This window comes from Coregonus clupeaformis, chromosome 16, assembly GCF_020615455.1.
Source record: "Coregonus clupeaformis isolate EN_2021a chromosome 16, ASM2061545v1, whole genome shotgun sequence".
Taxonomy (NCBI): Eukaryota; Metazoa; Chordata; class Actinopteri; order Salmoniformes; family Salmonidae; genus Coregonus; species Coregonus clupeaformis.
The window spans coordinates 15,917,915-15,937,425 of record NC_059207.1 but is presented as its reverse complement, the minus strand read 5'-3'; the positions used below and the strand labels follow the sequence as shown (position 1 = coordinate 15,937,425).

Below are 19,511 nucleotides of genomic sequence, written 5' to 3'. Positions count from 1 at the left end.
TCATTTCCAGCACCTGTCTGCATTGAGGAGGCTCTTGTCTCTGTGCAGAGTTGCTTTGGCAAAGCCGTTCTCCACCTTTAGCGCAGTTATACGCAAATAAGGGTGAAGATTTAATTAGGCTTGATACAGCTCTTGTTTTGTATTTGACATTCTTCTCTGTGAGAAGAGTCCTCCTGGATTCAGCAATCTGAGGGGAACACTCCCGGGGGAAGACTGCCCAATATCCAGCTAACCTCTGTGATTGTTTAACCTACAGGCTTATGAAATAGCAATTATTCAATTAAAAATAAAGTGCCGTTCTCTGCGAAAGCTGAGCTAATGAAGCTTGTACAATTATGATGGGGAGAGACTATATAAGGCTGTGTCTAGACTTGACAGTTAATGCAGTTTTTGTATTCTGATCATGGAGATCTGATATAGAATTCTGAACACATCATGCGTCTACACTTACATTTAAATGTGTCCTTCATGTCCACATTGTGTCCGGATTAATTTTCCCTGCTCTATATTCAAATGCCAGTATGCATTCTGCAAACGGTATAATAGGCAAAATATGATAATAACACAACAACAACTTGATGGCAGTAGCTAACTACTGTAGCTAACAGCCAGCTAGCGGGCAAGCTAAGCTAAAGGGATTACAAACGGGTTAGCATAATTCTAGTCAAACAAAAGATTAGCTGGCTATCATTTATGAGGCCAGCAAACACGTTCCTCACACACTAGGAACGTATTTCATTCCAACGTTATAATGAAAAGGTGCCTCTTGCTCCCAAAACCCATGCTTTCTGGAGTCTTGTGGGCGGAGTGCTGACCACGTCTCCCACTGTATGCGCTTTCGGTAGCCTGATTATGTCCAGACTGAGGAGAAATCTGCACACAATGCGTTCCTGACCACCTCCTCAAAATGCGACATTTATGCGTTTAGACCTGTCTTTTCAATGCGATCTTCGTATTCTGATAGCAGAAGTCGCATGTAAGTATCAAGTGTAGACACGGCCTAAGAGACAGTATAATTAATTCAAAGATGATAAATTCTCCATCAGTATATTAACATGTCTCTCTAGATTAACATGATTGGATGCTCAAATCTGTTTGCTTTAACACACAGCTATAGGCTCTTCTGAACAATCAGAACGTCTATTAGCTATGAAATCCTGGGGCCTTATTTATCTATATTGCATAGAAACTATTCTAAAATAGTACTTACGAACGGAATGTTCGTAAGCATAGAAAAAGTATGATTTATCAAACAATCCTACGAGCGACATATGCACACCGGTAGTATGTTATAGTTTGTTTTGCTGATGATTACATCCAAAACATTGGCTCATCGAGGGCTGTGAGATGCCGATCGGCATGTTGTATGAATTCACAATGATTATTTTCAACGTATACACTGAGTATACCAAACATTAGGAACAGCTTCCTAATATTGAGTTGCACCCCCCCTCCCCTTTTGCCCTCAGAACAGCATGGACTTTATGAGGTGTTGAAAGCGTTCCACAGGGATGCTGGCCCATGTTGACTCCAATGCTTCCCACAGTTGTGTCAAGTTGGCTGGATGTCCTTTGGGTGGTGGACCATTCTTGATACACACGGGAAACTGTTGAGCATGAAAAACCCAGCAGCGTTGCAATTCTTGACACAAACTTCTACTGCAGTGGGCTAAATCAGGGTCACACAGAGTGTTTCTTGGTAGTCTTAAACAAATCTACTTTGAAACAAAAGTATACACCTCACACACATGGTTATGGGCTTAAAAAAAGAAGACACCTGTAACATGTCAGATATAGTTTGACATAAAAACACAGGATTTTCTGCTGTTAAAAAAAAAAAAAACCTGTCTCCTCCCCTTCAACAAAATGAATTTACTGTACATTGAACCAAAATATAAACGGAACATGTAAAGTGTTGGTCCCATGTTTCATGAGCTGAAATAAAATATCCCAGACATTTTCCATACGCACAAAAAGCTTTTTCTCTAAAAATGTGTGCACAAATCTGCTTACATTCCTGTTAGTGAGTATTTCTCCTGCCAAGATAATCCAACCACCTGACAGGTGTGGCACATCAAGAAGCTGATTAAACGACAAGATCATTACACAGGTGCACCTTGAGCTGGGGACAATAAAAGGCACATAACACAATGCCACAGATGTCTCACATTTTGAGGGAGCGTGCAATTGGCATTCTGACTGCAGGAATGTCCACCAGAGCTGTTGCCAGAGAATTTAATGTTAATTTCTCTACCATAAGCCGCCTCCAACGTCGTTTTAGAGAATTTGGCAGTATGTCCAACCGGTCTCAAAACTGCAGACCATGTGTATGGCGTTGTGTGGGCGAGCAGTTTGCTGATGTCAACGTTGTGAACAGAGTGCCCCATGGTGGTGGTGGGGTTACGGTATGGGCAGGCATAAGCTACGGACAACGAACACAATTGCATTTTACTGATGGCAATTTGAATGCACAGAAATACCGTGATGAGATCCTGAGGCCAATTGTGAGGCCATTAAAAAAAAAAGGTATCTGTGACAAACAGATGCATATCTGTATTCTCAGTCATGTGAAATCCATAGATTAGGGCCTAATGAATTTATTTCAATTGACTGATTCCTCATATGAACTGTAACTCAGTAAAATCGTTGAAATTGTTGCATGTTGCATTTATATTTTTGTTCAGTATAACAAGTGACATCAATAAGGGATTGTAGCTTTCACCTGGATTCGCCTGGTCAGTCTATGTCATGGAAAGAGCAGCTGTTCTTAATGTTTTGTATACTCAAAGTGTTTTCCCCATTCTACGTTTGACAAGCAGTTCCCTTATTCCACCACTTGGCACTGTGCATAAGCATGGTCATGGCTGTGCATAAATTTACACACACTCTCAAGCAAATGCTCATATTGATAAATCTCACACTTTGCATGGAAATGATCCCATGCATGGTTTACCCACAGATATGTGCCTACACATGATTGATAAATGAGGCCCCTGAAATTCTGTACTGGCTATATGATACTGTAGCATCAAGAGAAATTCAGAAATACAATCAAGCTAATCTTATCTTATCAGCATCTTATCTTCCAGGGCGTTGACTTGATTTTGTCTCCTCGGTTAGTCAGGCATCATCTCCCTCTTAGCACTTCGCAAAGTACACAAGATTAGTCATTACGCCTCTCAGATTAAACTAAAAGGAAAAATTAGTGATGGCGACTTCTCAACCGCATCAACAAGGTCACACAGACGGAGAGTCCAAAAATTATATCTTTGAAAGTACAAAATGCATTTAATTCAAAACAATGAATATTCAAGTTGCGATACCGAGGAAACATCGTATGGTATGTGGCCAAGATTAGTCAAGGGAAAATAGTTAGGGTATCTGCTTGTAGCTCTGTTCATCCCATTTCCCTGCCTTGGAAGTCACCTCAGCTGAACACAAGTTGGCTGCAAATTGCAGAGGCATGGATTGGATTGATAAAAAGGCTTAATGGTGTATACAGTGGCTGATAGCATCTACATTTTATGCAAAATGGGTTGGCACAAAATAACACTGGGGGTTCTAATTTATTTCAGTCGATTTCTGGACAGTGGAACAAGCACAGAGAGAGAGTTACTCACAGAGTAAGATAAGTAGTTAGTCTAAGAAAACCACAAAAGATTATTGAAACAAATGATTAGCAATGCTGAGCCAAACAATGTTTTATCGAACACGGCGGGAGACCGGTCCACACGACTTAAACCTTAGAAAGATTAGGACCCAGTGAAAATTGGCTGTGTGTTTATGTTGGCAAACGACACAACAGGGAATAGCTGATATCATGGTGGCTCATCTCTATGAAATTCAGTACAATTCGCTGACTTATTCCATCCAATGTAGGAAACACTGGGAGTGGGAACTGGTACATTGTGGGAAAAAGGCCGATTGGAACCGGATTAGAGCCCATTTATCAATTCACAGGCCATAGTGGTATTTGACAAGTAGTCAGAGATGAAGGAGCGTTATGGGAGAGGGATTTAGAGAGACCTATGGTTAGAATAGTCTAGAGGCGAAGATCAAAACTAGTTGTGTGATCAGGAATCACACTAGTATTGTGCTGACAGATATATCATTATGAGAACGTCTCTGAACAGTTACGCTATCTTTTGACATGGAGCTCAATGCATTATGGTCAAGATAATTTAGCAATTACAACAATATATTCACTGTTGGTGACCCCTGTTCATAGCCTCTGTGCTATTATGAGATATAATTCTAGAACAATGAAATACAATGTGTTACATTCTCTTTATCTTTCTCCTTCTTCGCCATCCAAAGTTGTTTATAGCGATTGACTTCATGTCATGACTATATAAGATTAGGGACTCAGGGAGGGCTTACAATACAGGGCATACACATATCAGACTAAAGACAGAACTGTAGCCTACATTACTCAATACACTGAGGATAACTCTGCAGCGGCTGTGAACACCTTATCATTTGCCTGCAAGTGCTGTTTGTACTTTGAAGGGACTAAATATCAATTTACAATGGACACATCAAGAGAAAAACTTCACCAGTGAATACCTGGCTGAATCTGGTTCCTGACCAATGGATACAACTCATCTGTCTGCACAAACAACGCTATGAAAACACAGGACATCAAACATGATTGATCCAGCCCATCTCATCACTTTAAGTAAACAATAGCGATCCAAATGCACACATCGTGCATAACACTCAGAGGCACTCACACACAAAATAAAACAGACATACTGTGACCATTAGTTTGTCAGCAGTATTTCAATTAACATCAACTGAATGGGAAGACTGTAATGGAAGGGCTGGCGTGTCAAATCAAATCAAATCAAAATGTATTTGTCACATGCTTTGTAAAGATCAGGTGTAGACTAACAGTGAAATGCTTACTTACGAGTCCTTTTCCAACAATGCAGAGTTAAAGATAAAAAAACATTTTACAAAATGACATATTGACACAAGGATTAAATACACAGTGAATAACAAATAACAATAAAGAGTCAAAAATAACATGGCAATATACAGGAAGTACCAGTACCGAGTCGATGTGCAGGGGTACAAGGTAACTGAGGTAGCTATGTACATATCGGTAGGGGTAAAGTGACTAGGCAACAGGATAGATAATAAGCAGTAGCAGCATATGTGGTGAGTGTGAAAGTGCGTGTGTGTGTGTGAGTAACAGGAGGTTGGTGGCACCTTAATTGGGGAGAACGGGCTTGTGGTAATTTTTACATTTACATTTACGTCATTTAGCAGACGCTCTTATCCAGAGCGACTTACAAATTGGTGCATTCACCTTATAGCCAGTGGGATAACCACTTTACAATGTTTTTTGGGGGGTGGGGTAAGGGGGGGGTAGAAGGATTACTTTATCCTATCCCAGGTATTCCTTAAAGAGGTGGGGTTTCAAATGTCTCCGGAAGGTGGTGAGTGACTCCGCTGTCCTGGCGTCGTGAGGGAGCTTGTTCCACCATTGGGGTGCCAGAGCAGCGAACAGTTTTGACTGGGCTGAGCGGGAACTGTGCTTCCGCAGAGGTAGGGGAGCCAGCAGGCCAGAGGTGGATGAACGCAATGCCCTCGTTTGGGTGTAGGGACTGATCAGAGCCTGAAGGTACGGAGGTGCCGTTCCCCTCACTGCTCCATAGGCAAGCACCATGGTCTTGTAGCAGATGCGAGCTTCAACTGGAAGTGTGCGGAGGAGCAGGGTGACGTGAGAGAACTTGGGAAGGTTGAACTGGTAATGACTGGAGGGGAATCAGTGGAATGGTATCAAATACATCAAATAAATGGTTTCCAGGTGTTTGATGCCATTCCATTAGCTCCGTTCCGGCCATTATTATGAGCCATCCTCCCCTCAGCAGCCTCCACTGGTGAGAGTGTGTGTGTGAGTGTGAGTGTGAGTGTGTGTGTGTGTGTGTGTGTGTGTGTGTGTGTGTGTGCGTGCGTGCGTGTGTGTGCGAGTAGACAGTATACATGTGTGTGCATGTTTTGTGTGTGTGGGCGTATGTAGTGTGTGTGTGTGTGTGTTGGGGTGTCAGAATAAGTATGTGTGAGTATGTGGGTAGAGTCAGTGCAGTGTGTGTGTGTGTGTGTGTTGAGGGGTCAATGTGTTTAAACCCAGAGAGAGTAGGAGGAGCAGAGCTGTGAGAGAGATAATGCCTGTAGCTCACTGAGCAACAGCACTCCATAATGACCACTGTGAGGCCTGGAGTGGGACAAGGTTATAGTCTACACATAACAAATATCTCCACTAGTTTGGTAAATCTCCAACTGCGATTAGAAAATAGTCACAAAATCGTCTGTAAAACCAGAACCGTTTCAGCTACAAACTAATAAGTGTCGGCTGTTTTCACTCTAAGACATCCACAAGCTTTACCGCAGTCATCTGAACTCTCTGGCGCGGGCGTCCTAATTTCGAAGAGGTCTTCTCACAAAACCAACTGTTCAGACCGAACCGTTTGAGCTACAAACTAATATGTCACGAATATCGAAAGGGGAGACTCGATTGTTTTGTGCTATGAAGCACACAAGCTTCAGGGAAGTCATCTGAAGGTAACCCAGTACAGGGCTGTAAAAATGGCACAGCGTGCATAGGGGGTAAAAAGTGCCACGAATAACGTGACCAAACATGGGTCTAAATTTAGTTTTTTTGTTTTTATATATCTCTTAGATATAGTACAGACACTTCAAAACCTTATTCCTTAAGATTAATTTTTTACTGTCTGTTTTGCCACAATTTTTATTCTATGTGTTTCCATGGGCTATAGCAGTAAAGGCCAAATTCAATGTTTCATCATTTTGTTATACTTTTTTTTATATACCTACAGGGCCCCTAAAATTCCAAATGAAATAGTCATAAAATGGATAATTTAACCATCTTAAAACAATTCCATATGTTAGCTTATTCGATATTCTGATCTAAGGGTTTAGACCTACATGAATGGTAGAACACTTAGCTGTGAAATAAAGTATATTTATACTATATGTGTTTTCATATTTAGAAATGGCACTCTTTGAAATGTGTGTTAAAGTTAAAATGCTTGTATTTAAGTTGGCAACAAATCATCTAGGCAATTTAAAAAACCTAGCTACAACAGCTAGCTTAAACAAAGAGCAATCACTACCACAATAGCAGTTAGTCCTGAGAGAAAGGAATTATGTAAGCGATGATCAACAGCAGTAACACAAGAGGATTCTGCTCAGAAAGTCTTGTTACCACATCTCCCATCAGAGTTCAGTGGTTTATAATGGACCTTCCTCCCATTAGTGAAAAAAGTGGGCCATGTAGTGAGGCATGGGAAGAGCTATTCTGCAAAGGCTCCATATCCTACTCTCTGTGCATTGGTTAAAATTCTAATGGGCAGAGATGCAAGGTGACTGAATCATGCACCAAGGGTGAAATTGCTTATCTAAGCTTATTGAAATCAATGGAATTGTAAATTTGAATATGAAAACAAAGATTGCAAGTGAGTGAGGGAGAGAGTGGAGAGAAACAAGGGAGTTTGCAGAAGGATTAGGAAGTTACAGAGTCAGCATTCCATTCAGGGAAACAGGGGCAACGGCCTGACAAGACAAACTGTCATGGCCACATCCCACTAGCCTGCTTTCCCTAGCCTGGGTCGTGTTCATTACGGCATGCAATGGAAAACGTTTTAAAACGTTTTGCAACGGAAAACGAAAATGAGTGTGTCTTACTGAACGTAAGTCCTTCCCTTTTTTGTTAGTTCCTCAGGCTATCAAAGCTTTCTTTTCACATTGTCCTTTCCAGCAACTGTGGTGGCTACCTGGCCAGCACAGTACAGCTCGGCTCGGCTTAGCTCAGTAGTGTGAAAAAGGTTTGAGTTATTTGAATTCCAGTCCAAAACAGACTTTATGCTCCACATCATGGCAATTCAAAATGGTGGAAGAAAATCCCAGGCGGATGTGAACACTTAACCGGCTATCCTTAACTCACCTCCTCTTAAGTTAATGTAAAAAGTATGCTGTCAAATGAATTATGCGAATGCACCTGCATGACAACATAGATCTATCTCATCGGTGCAAGGCACTTGTTAGACCAAAATCTAACCTCGCAGTTTCTCATTTTAATCAGTTGTTATAGCTGAAATAGAGTATGTGGCATTGTGGCAAAAAAAACGTATCCCCAAAATACATTTGGGTCAAGAACAGTAGCCTTCCCAGTTCATCAAAATGTGTGTCACTTCATACATTAACTGTAGAGGTGCTTAAAACACCTTCTAATGGACTGTCATTTTTCAGGATGATGACATTCGGATAATTTGGTCCCTACCTGTCCCTGGGATGTGTGTGTTCTTCTAAACGAGCATAGTGATGAGATTGTATCGCTAGCAGCACACTCTCTGGTCCTCATTCTCCAGCATGCAGTGCTTAATGAGCAATAAGGCATTACCATGCAGACTGCGATCAATATGCCAGGAGGCATTGGCAGGCATGGCCCATGTCATTAATTAATTACTGGGAGAGAAGAATGTAATGTGTGCTGACAGGCCAGGCAGGTAAAATGACTACAGTTATGTTATGTGTCGTGTTGTTATGTTATGATTGTCATAATCACGTCGTGGCAGTTGTGTCAGGTCCCCCTCAGACTCATGAAGACATGGGATTGAAAACACCCCCTTCTTCTTTTAGAGAGAATGAGGGATAAGGCTTTGGGGTTTTGTTCACTTCATCATAAAAAACAGCCGTCTCAAAAGTAACACTTGAGCTTCATTAATGGGATTCCAACAGTGCACAGAGCAAGGCTTTTATAATCCCTCCTACCCCTGCAGATCACTGGAGCTGGAGCTGAAAGTATGTGTGTACATGCATGTGTCTCTATGTGTGGTGTGCTTGGCACTGGTCATATTGGCATGCTGAGTAAAGATTCTGAGTTTTATAGGAGAGTATTGGAATGAATGTTTTCTATCACCAATTCAAATTCATTATTTGAAAATGACTGATAAAAGGGAATGCTTATCTTAAGTCCTCTGCTAGGTTGGTTTAGAATGAATATGCTAATGCATTACAAAATAAAAATATGGAATTGCAATTTCAAACATACCCTTTGATGACATAAAAATACTCATATTAATATTCATATCTCCCCAATATCAAAATAACACATCGTTTCATATTTCAGGCAAATTCTTATGCTGCAAGACGAAACATACATAGAATTTGTATCTTCCTGAAATTAATCTGCAGGATCATATTGCCACGACCATAAACAGTTATTTAGATAACATCAGTAATAAGTCAACTAACTTAACCTAAACAATTAATTTAAATATTTTTGATTTTGCGGTAGAATGTGTTGTGTGTGTGTGTGTGTGTGTGTGTGTGTGTGTGTATATAGTAGGTGGGCTCATCTTCCAAGTGGAGATGACAACAGTTTTATCCAGTACCTCCAGGTACTACCAGGGGATGGGATCTACGTACAATTTACTGACAGGTCCCATACTAAAACCCTGGATCAAAACAGATGGTGCCTATAAAGTGAATGCTCTCAAAAGTTACGATATTGATAAAGTTTTACATTTGTAATGTATGTTGAACCCCTCCTCCTCGATGCTTCCCGCAGTACATAAAGAGCCTGTAGGTAAAATCACTTTCATAACATGTGGTGAGCAGCAGTTTTCCTCTTGCCTGCTCCTGTCTTGGAGAACTCAATCTTGACATGCTGATGCTTTGTGGCAGGCCTGTCATTTCCAATCACCCAACCCTGAATTAGGGCTCCGGTTCACTCACTGAGGGCAAACAAAAGACACACAAGCACCCATGCAAGTACACACTATACTCCACCTACACACTCTTGTATTCACGCACTTCAGGCCACAAAGAGGAGAGACAGTGAGGACGAGCTGGGGGCCAAAGAAGGGGCCTCACCCTGTCCGATTCCCAAATGGAGCTGCTTAGTGTAAAGCTATGTTTCTATTTCCAAGATTTTGCCGCAAAAGTTACGCTTCCAGTGTTTCAGGTAAAATACCTACTGTTTTCACGACAACCCAGTGTAGCTTCTGTGTAAGCGTTAATTTGATTCAGCTGTCTTGTCTGCTTGAAATTATTGTTCTTGTGTGTGGAACAAGTTTTGGTATTACACACCAAAATCAAATGTTGTCCTTTCTTCATGGGCAGACTTTGGGAATGTGACAAGAACGTGAAGCGTTATCGAACCAATAGAGGGAGTCATGCATGGTATTGATCCTGTTTGTCAGTGCTCACCTAGCCAGTGCTCCCCGGTGATCTTGCCGAAGCCGTCGCGGTATGCGTCCCACGCTCGGAAGAAGTTCACTGCGCCGTCCTCTCTGCGCTGAATGACCTGGGAGGAATAACAGAAGAAGAAACACCCCGAATTATTACCATGGCAACATTTCAGTATATTGTTGTGTGAACAGGAATGCCCAAATGCAACCTAATCCAGGGCTGTATTAATGAATGCACACCATATAAAAAAAGATTGCTACAGAAAACGATCTTATTGGACGAGCTCCAGTAGTCCCTCCGTTTCAGTCCGTTTTCTTCCGTTTGGTGCCTAGTGAATATGAAACTGAATGGTTTGTTTTGCCAGCCCCATTTAATGAAAATACCATCGGAAATTCCATATCATGTCAACATATCTTTCTCCTAAATGTCTCAGACACTGTACTCGATTGGCATTAGAAACAAGACTAAAATGCCATCTGTCACAATTTTCCCATCATCCTATAATTCATTTTGCTTTCTTAGAAATGCTGAATGCTACGAAAACCCATAGCTAAGATAAAACAATGCTCTTTCCCCCCGAGAGGTTGGTCTTTGTCTTTGGTATGCAGAGGTCCTATCAAAATCAAGAGAAAACAAACACTTTAACATTCAAATGGTACAATATTGGGATGCCTGGCAAAGTCAATAGCTTCAATAGCTCCAGAAAGTCTGTGTAAACTGTGTGGTCCCGGTAGGGCTGCTAGGATGCTGATGCATGGCTGGAATTAGAAGTGAGCTTCAGACACTAATTGACTCCTGATCCCTTTATAGACGATTAATCAGCCAGGCACTGGATCAATGGCCGATGAAAATGCCAGCGGAGGCGAGGGTTGCCATCAATGTAAATGAGCCTCTATCTCTTTCACATGTTCCACACCACCAAGCCAAGCAGCCACAGCCAGGAGAGAGCCCACACACACGTCGACTGAAAAACAAATACATTGTGACAGAGGAACCGTCTATGTGAAATGTAATTATGATAGTGATACAGTTATTATTATTATTATTATACAGTCGGGAGTGTTTTGCTAAAAATGCCTCTTAGCATTCCCATCTCTAGCCCAGTCATCAGTGATCTATTGGAGAAGCTCAAGTAATCAATGTTACTAAAGGTAAGGCTCTTTTAAAGCATGTGGAGCCTAATGACTGACTGCACATCTATTCCTCTTTAAAAAATATATATATATATGTTTTACTGTCACAGGATAGGTGCAGTGAAATGTGTTGTTTTACAGGGTCAGCCATAGCAGTATGATAGGTGCAGTGAAATGTGTAGTTTTACAGGGTCAGCCATAGTAGTACAGGGCCCCTGGAGCAAATTAGGGTTAAGTGCCTTGTTCAAGGGCACATCGACAGATTTTTCACCTTGTCTGCTCCTCGAACCAGCAACCTTTCGGTTACTGGCTCAACGTGCTAACTGCTAGGTCAATGTCATTTGATGTGTTTAGTCATGTAGCAGCATGCATTCTTTGAAGAGAGCTGACCTTGGTCATGAGATCTGTGAAAACACCCTAATTCTCTCAATAAAGCATGCCAACATTCTGGGCAGGTACTTTGGGCTACATTCAAAATTAATATGTAGAGGTTTTACTGAAAATAAATCTGTTCACTCCTCCTACCCCCGCTCCAACCCACCACGCAACCCAAGACGTTTTATTTATTCACTCTAATCTGTGGAAATGCTCAACTAGCCACCTCTCGACGGTTAATCTGCCCCAATCACCAGGGCACCTTGTGTAAACCAGGTGATTAAAATAAAGGCAAATTCTCATGTTTTAATAAATATTTGATGAGCTGGGCTATGAATATTCCCAGAGGGCCTGATGCTGGGGGTGTTTAGATGGCGTAAAGAAACCGGGCTCGCATATCAGGCTGGCTGACACAGTCCTGGGCGTTGGGAGAGATAGAGAGATGGGAAATTGGGTGATGACTGATGTGTATAGCTACGGGGCACTTGTAATAACGTTGCAGAGAAAAGCGCTGACTCGAAAGCCCCATATGCTGGGTAAACACTAAAAAGAAAGATGTTATTGTGTCATAAAACCGAAAGGGGCGGGGATACTGCTCGCTGCCTCCCCTGTCTCTGATGTGTCTGTCTGTTGTGCCTCGCCGTAAAGAGTGAGTCCCAAAAGCAATTTCACCTGTTCCAATGAATCTCTTTGCCAGCCCCCAATACAGAGCAGTCATTCAGTCATTCACAGTGAAGCGCCATGCTAGATGACAGCATCCTGGAGAAAAAGAGATGACACACATTGTCTGTCGGCATCGGAAGAAGTCTTCTTACACATTCCACAACATGGTATTAGTTCACAAAATAACTTGAATAATGTGTCCTATGTACAGTTGAAGTCGGAAGTTTACATACACCTTAGCCAAATACATTTAAACTCAGTTTTTCACAATTCCTGACATTTAATCCTAGTAAAAATTCCCTGTCTTAGGTTATTCCACTTTATTTTAAGAATGTGAAATGTCAGAATAATAGTAGAGAGAATTATTTATTTCAGCTTTTATTTCTTCATCACATTCCCAGTCGGTCAGAAGTTTACATACACTCAATTAGTATTTGGTAGCATTGCCTTTAAATTGTTTAACTTGGGTCAAACGTTTCAGGTATCCTTCCACAAGCTTCCCACAATAAGTTGGGTGAATTTTGGCCCATTCCTCCTGACAGAGCTGGTGTAACTGAGTCAGGTTTGTAGGCCTCCTTGCTCGCACACGCTTTTTCAGTTCTGCCCACAAATTTCATATAGGTTTGAGGTCAGGGCTTTGTGATGGCCACTCCAATACCTTGACTTTGTTGTCCATAAGCCATTTTTCCACAACTTTGGAAGTATGCTTGGGGTCATTGTCCATTTGGAAAACCCATTTGTGACCAAGCTTTAACTTCCTGACTGATGTCTTGAGATGTTGCTTCAGTGGGGAGAACAAGTATTTGATACACTGCCGATTTTGCAGGTTTTCCAACTTACAAAGCATGTAGAGGTCTGTAATTTTGATCATAGGTACACTTCAACTGTGAGAGACAGAATCTAAAACAAAAATCCAGAAAATCACATTGTATGATTTTTAAGTAATTAATTTGCATTTTATTGCATGACATAAGTATTTGATCACCTACCAACCAGTAAGAATTCCGTCTCTCACAGACCTGTTAGTTTTTCTTTAAGAAGCCCTCCTGTTCTCCACTCATTACCTGTATTAACTGCACCTGTTTGAACTTGTTACCTGTATAAAAGACACCTGTCCACACACTCAATCAAACCGACTCGAACCTCTCCACAATGGCCAAGACCAGAGAGCTGTGTAAGGACATCAGGGATAAAATTGTAGACCTGCACAAGGCTGGGATGGGCTACAGGACTATAGGCAAGCAGCTTGGTGAGAAGGCAACAACTGTTGGAGCAATTATTAGAAAATGGAAGAAGTTGAAGATGACGGTCAATCACCCTCGGTCTGGGGCTCCATGCAAGATCTCACCTCGTGGGGCATCAATGATCATGAGGAAGGTGAGGGATCAGCCCAGAAATACACGGCAGGACCTGGTCAATGACCTGAAGAGAGCTGGGACCACAGTCTCAAAGAAAACCATTAGTAACACACTACGCCGTCATGGATTAAAATCCTGCAGCGCACGCAAGGTCCCCCTGCTCAAGCCAGCGCATGTCCAGGCCCGTCTGAAGTTTGCCAATGACCATCTGGATGATCCAGAGGAGGAATGGGAGAAGGTCATGTGGTCTAATGAGACAAAAATAGAGCTTTTTGGTCTAAACTCCACTCGCCGTGTTTGGAGGAAGAAGAAGGATGAATACAACCCCAAGAACCTCCTACCAGCTCTGCACCCTCCGCTGCAACTTGCCCATGCCCCCCCCGCTTCTCCTTCACACAAATCCAGACAGCTGATGTTCTGAAAGAGCTGCAAAATCTGGACCCCTACAAATCATCTGGGCTAGACAATCTGGACCCTTTCTTTCTAAAACTAGCAGCCGAAATTGTCGCAACCCCTATTACTAGCCTGTTCAACCTGTCTTTCGTAACGTCTGAGATCCCCAGAGATTGGAAAGCTGCCGCGGTCATCCCCCTCTTCAAAGGGGGTGACACTCTGGATCCAAACTGTTACAGACCCATATCCATCCTGCCCTGCCTTTCAAAAGTTTTTGAAAGCCAAGTTAACAAACAGATCACCGACCATTTCGAATCCCACCGTACCTTCTCCGCTATGCAATCCGGTTTCCGAGCTGGTTATGGGTGCACTTCAGCCACGCTCAAGGTCCTAAACGATATTATAACCGCGATCGATAATAGACAGTACTGTGCAGCCGTTTTCATTGACCTGGCCAAGGCTTTCGACTCTGTCAACCACCGCATTCTTATTGGCAGACTAAATAGCCTTGGTTTCTCAAATGACTGCCTCGCCTGGTTCACCTACTTCAGAACTACTTCTCAGATAGAGTTCAATGTGTCAAATCGGAGGGCCTGTTGTCTGGACCTATGGCAGTCTCTATGGGGGTGCCACAGGGTTCAATTCTTGGGCCGACTCTTTTCTCTGTGTATATCAATGATGTTGCTCTTGCTGCTGGTGACTCTCAGATCCACCTCTACGCAGACGACACCATTTTGTATACATCTGGCCCTTCATTGGACACTGTGTTAACAAACCTCCAAACGAGCTTCAATGCCATACAACACTCCTTCAGTAGCCTCCAACTGCTCTTAAACACTAGTAAAACTAAATGCATGCTCTTCAACCGAACGCTGCTTGCACCCGCCCACCCGACTAGAATCACTACTCTCGACGGGTCTGACCTAGAGTATGTGGACAACTACAAATACCTAGGTGTCTGGTTAGACTGTAAACTCTCCTTCCAGACTCACATTAAGAATCTCCAATCCAAAGTTAAATCTAGAATCTGCTTCCTATTTCGCAACAAAGCCTCCTTCACTCATGCTGCCAAACATGCCCTCGTAAACGGACTATCCTACCGATCCTTGACTTCGCGATGTCATTTACAAAATAGCCTCCAACACTCTACTCAGCAAATTGGATGTAGTCTATCACAGTGCCATCCGTTTTGTCTCCAAAGCCCCATATACTACCCACCACTGTGACCTGTACGCTCTTGTTGGCTGGTCCTCACTACATATTCGTCGCTAAACCCACTGGCTCCAGGCCATCTATAAATCCCTGCTAGGCAAATCCCCGCCTTATCTTAGCTCATTGGTCACCATAGCAACACCCACCCGTAGTATGCGCTCCAGCAGGTATATCTCACTGGTCATCCCCAAAGCCAACACCTCCTTTGGCCGCCATTCCTTCCAGTTCTCTGCTGCCAATGACTGGAACAAATTGCAAAAATCTCTGAAGCTGGAGACACTTATCTCCCTCACTAACTTTAAGCATCAGTTGTCAGAGCACCTTACCGATCACTGCACCTGTACACAGCCCATCTGAAATTAGCCCACCCAACTACCTCATCCCTATATTGTTATTTATTTTGCTCATTTGTACCCCAGTATCTCTATTTGCATATCATCTCTTGCACATCTATCATTCCAGTGTTAATACTAATTGTAATTATTTTGCACTATAGCCTATTTATTGCCTTACCTCCATAACTTGCTACATTTGCACACACTGTATATATATTTTTCTGTTCTATTTTTGACTTTGTTTTGTTTTACCCCATATGTAACTCTGTGTTGTTGTTTTTATCGCACTGCTTTGCTTTATCTTGGCCAGGTCGCAGTTGTACTCAACTGGCTTACCTGGTTAAATAAAGGTGTGGGAATAAAAAAATAAAAATATATATATATATCCCTCAGTAAGAGCATTGAAGATGGGTCGTGGCTGGGTCTTCCATCATGACAACGACCCGAAACACACAGCCAGGGCAACTAAGGAGTGGCTCCGTAAGAAGCATCTCAAGGTCCTGGAGTGGCATAGCCAGTCTCCAGGCCTGAACCCAATAGAACATCTTTGGAGGGAGCTGAAAGTCTGTATAGCCCAGCGACAGCCCCGAAACCTGAAGGATCTGGAGAAGGTCTGTATGGAGGAGTGGGCCAAAATCCCTGCTGCAGTGTGTGCAAACCTGGTCAAGACCTACAGGAATCGTATGATCTCTGTAATTGCAAACAAAGGTTTCTGTACCAAATATTAAGTTCTGCTTTTCTGATGTATCAAATACTTATGTCATGCAATAAAATGCAAATTAATTATACAATGTGATTTTCTGGATTTTTGTTTTAGATTCCGTCTCTCACAGTTGAAGTGTACCTACAGTGGGGGAAAAAAGTATTTAGTCAGCCACCAATTGTGCAAGTTCTCCCACTTAAAAAGATGAGAGAGGCATGTAATTTTCATCATAGGTACACGTCAACTATGACAAACAAAATGAGAAAAAAAAATCCAGAAAGTCACATTGTAGGATTTTTAATGAATTTATTTGCAAATGATGGTGGAAAATAAGTATTTGGTCAATAACAAAAGTTTCTCAATACTTTGTTATATACCGTTTGTTGGCAATGACACAGGTCAAACGTTTTCTGTAAGTCTTCACAAGGTTTTCACACACTGTTGCTGGTATTTTGGCCCATTCCTCCATGCAGATCTCCTCTAGAGCAGTGATGTTTTGGGGCTGTCGCTGGGCAACACGGACTTTCAACTCCCTCCAAAGATTTTCTATGGGGTTGAGATCTGGAGACTGGCTAGGCCACTCCAGGACCTTGAAATGCTTCTTACGAAGCCACTCCTTCGTTGCCCGGGCGGTGTGTTTGGGATCATTGTCATGCTGAAAGACCCAGCCACGTTTCATCTTCAATGCCCTTGCTGATGGAAGGAGGTTTTCACTCAAAATCTCACGATACATGGCCCCATTCATTCTTTCCTTTACACTGATCAGTCGTCCCTGGTCCCTTTGCAGAAAAACAGCCCCAAAGCATGATGTTTCCACCCCCATGCTTCACAGTAGGTATGGTGTTCTTTGGATGCAACTCAGCATTCTTTGTCCTCCAAACACGACGAGTTGAGTTTTTACCAAAAAGTTCTATTTTGGTTTCATCTGACCAAATGACATTCTCCCAATCCTCTTCTGGATCATCCAAATGCACTCTAGCAAACTTCAGACGGGCCTGGACATGTACTGGCTTAAGCAGGGGGACACGTCTGGCACTGCAGGATTTGAGTCCCTGGCGGCGTAGTGTGTTACAGATGGTAGGCTTTGTTACTTTGGTCCCAGCTCTCTGCAGGTCATTCACTAGGTCCCCCCGTGTGGTTCTGGGATTTTTGCTCACCGTTCTTGTGATCATTTTGACCCCACGGGGTGAGATCTTGCGTGGAGCCCCAGATCGAGGGAGATTATCAGTGGTCTTGTATGTCTTCCATTTCCTAATAATTGCTCCCACAGTTGATTTCTTCAAACCAAGCTGCTTACCTATTGCAGATGCAGTCTTCCCAGCCTGGTGCAGGTCTACAATTTTGTTTCTGGTGTCCTTTGACAGCTCTTTGGTCTTGGCCATAGTGGAGTTTGGAGTGTGACTGTTTGAGGTTGTGGACAGGTGTCTTTTATACTGATAACAAGTTCAAACAGGTGCCATTAATACAGGTAACGAGTGGAGGACAGAGGAGCCTCTTAAAGAAGAAGTTACAGGTCTGTGAGAGCCAGAAATCTTGCTTGTTTGTAGGTGACCAAATACTTATTTTCCACCATAATTTGCAAATAAATTCATAAAAAATCCTACAATGTGATTTTCTGGATTTTTTTCCCCTCAATTTGTCTGTCATGGTTGACGTGTACCTATGATGAAAATTACAGGCCTCTCTCATCTTTTTAAGTGGGAGAACTTGCATAATTGGTGGCTGACTAAATACTTTTCCCCCCCACTGTATGATACAAATTACAGACCTCTACATGCTTTGTAAGTAGGAAACCTGCAAAATCGGCAGTGTATCAAATACTTGTTCTCCCCACTGTATCCACATAATTTTCATCTATTTTGTGAAGTGCACGAGTTCCTCCTGCAGCAAAGCACCCCCACAGCATGATGCTGTCACCCCCGTGCTTCACGGTTGGGATGGTGTTCTTCGGATTGCAAGCAACCCCCTTTTTCCTCCAAACATAACGTTGGTCATCTTGGCCAAACAGTTCTATTTTTGTTTCATCAGACCAGAGGACATTTCTCAAAAAAGTAAGATCTTTGTCCCCATGTGCAGTTGCAAACCGTAGTCTGGCTATTTTATGGCGGTTTTGGAGCAGTGGCTTCTTCCTTGCTGAGCGGCCTTTCAGGTTATGTCGATATATATGACTTGTTTTACTGTGGATATAGATACTTTTGTACCTGTTTCCTCCAGCATCTTCACAAGGTCCTTTGCTGTTGTTCTGGGATTGATTTGCACTTTTCGCAAAAAAGTAAGTTCATCTCTAGGATAGAGAACGCGTCTCCTTCCTGAGCGGTATGACGGCTGCGTGGTCCCATGGTGTTTATACTTGCGTACTATTGTTTGTACAGATGAACGTGGTACCTTCAGGCATTTGGAAATTGCTCCCAAGGATGAACCAGACTTGTGGAGCTCTACAATTATTTTTCTGAGGTCTTGGCTGATTTCTTTTCATTTTCCCATGATGTCAAGCAAACAGGCACTGAGTTTGAAGGTAGGCCCTGAAATACATCCACAGGTACACCTCCAATTGACTCAAATTATGTCCATTAGCCTATCAGAAGCTTCTAAAGCCATGACAAAATTTTCTGGAATTTTCCAAGCTGTTTAAAGGCACAGTCAACTTAGTGTATGTAAACTTCTGACCCACTGGAATTGTGATACAGTGAATTATAAGTGAAATAATCTGTCTGTAAACAATTGTTGGAAAAATGACTTGTGTCATGCACAAAGTAGATGTCCTAACCCACTTGCCAAAACTATAGTTTGTTAACAAGAAATTTGTGGAGTGGTTGAAAAACAAGTTTTAATGACTCCAACCTAAGTGTATGTAAACTTCCGACTTCAACTGTATGTGACAAGAGCTTAACCTTTTACTGCAGTGGGCTAAATCGGGGTCACACAGAGAGTTTCTTGGTAGTCAAACAAATCTAATATTACACCTCACACACATGGTTATGGGCTTAAAAAAAAGAAGACACCTGTACCATGTCGGATATAGAGTTGAAATGTATTACATTTAGAGTTTGCATCCCAATATTACACTTTATATACATCACAGAAGACTGAAATATAACAAAACCGTTTGCCATAGAAAT

General features: G+C 42.3%; 1 protein-coding gene across 2 annotated transcripts in view; it reads right to left on the bottom strand.

Annotated features, from left to right (window-relative positions):
* Window positions 1–19,511, bottom strand: part of fibcd1a (fibrinogen C domain containing 1a) — a 103,479-nt gene that overhangs the window by 14,517 nt on the left and 69,451 nt on the right. For both annotated transcript variants that reach the window (XM_041900405.1, XM_041900406.1), the window contains one exon: window positions 10,239–10,335. In XM_041900405.1, coding sequence (XP_041756339.1) covers window positions 10,239–10,335 — 97 coding nt within the window. The remainder of the gene's footprint in view (window positions 1–10,238; window positions 10,336–19,511) is intronic.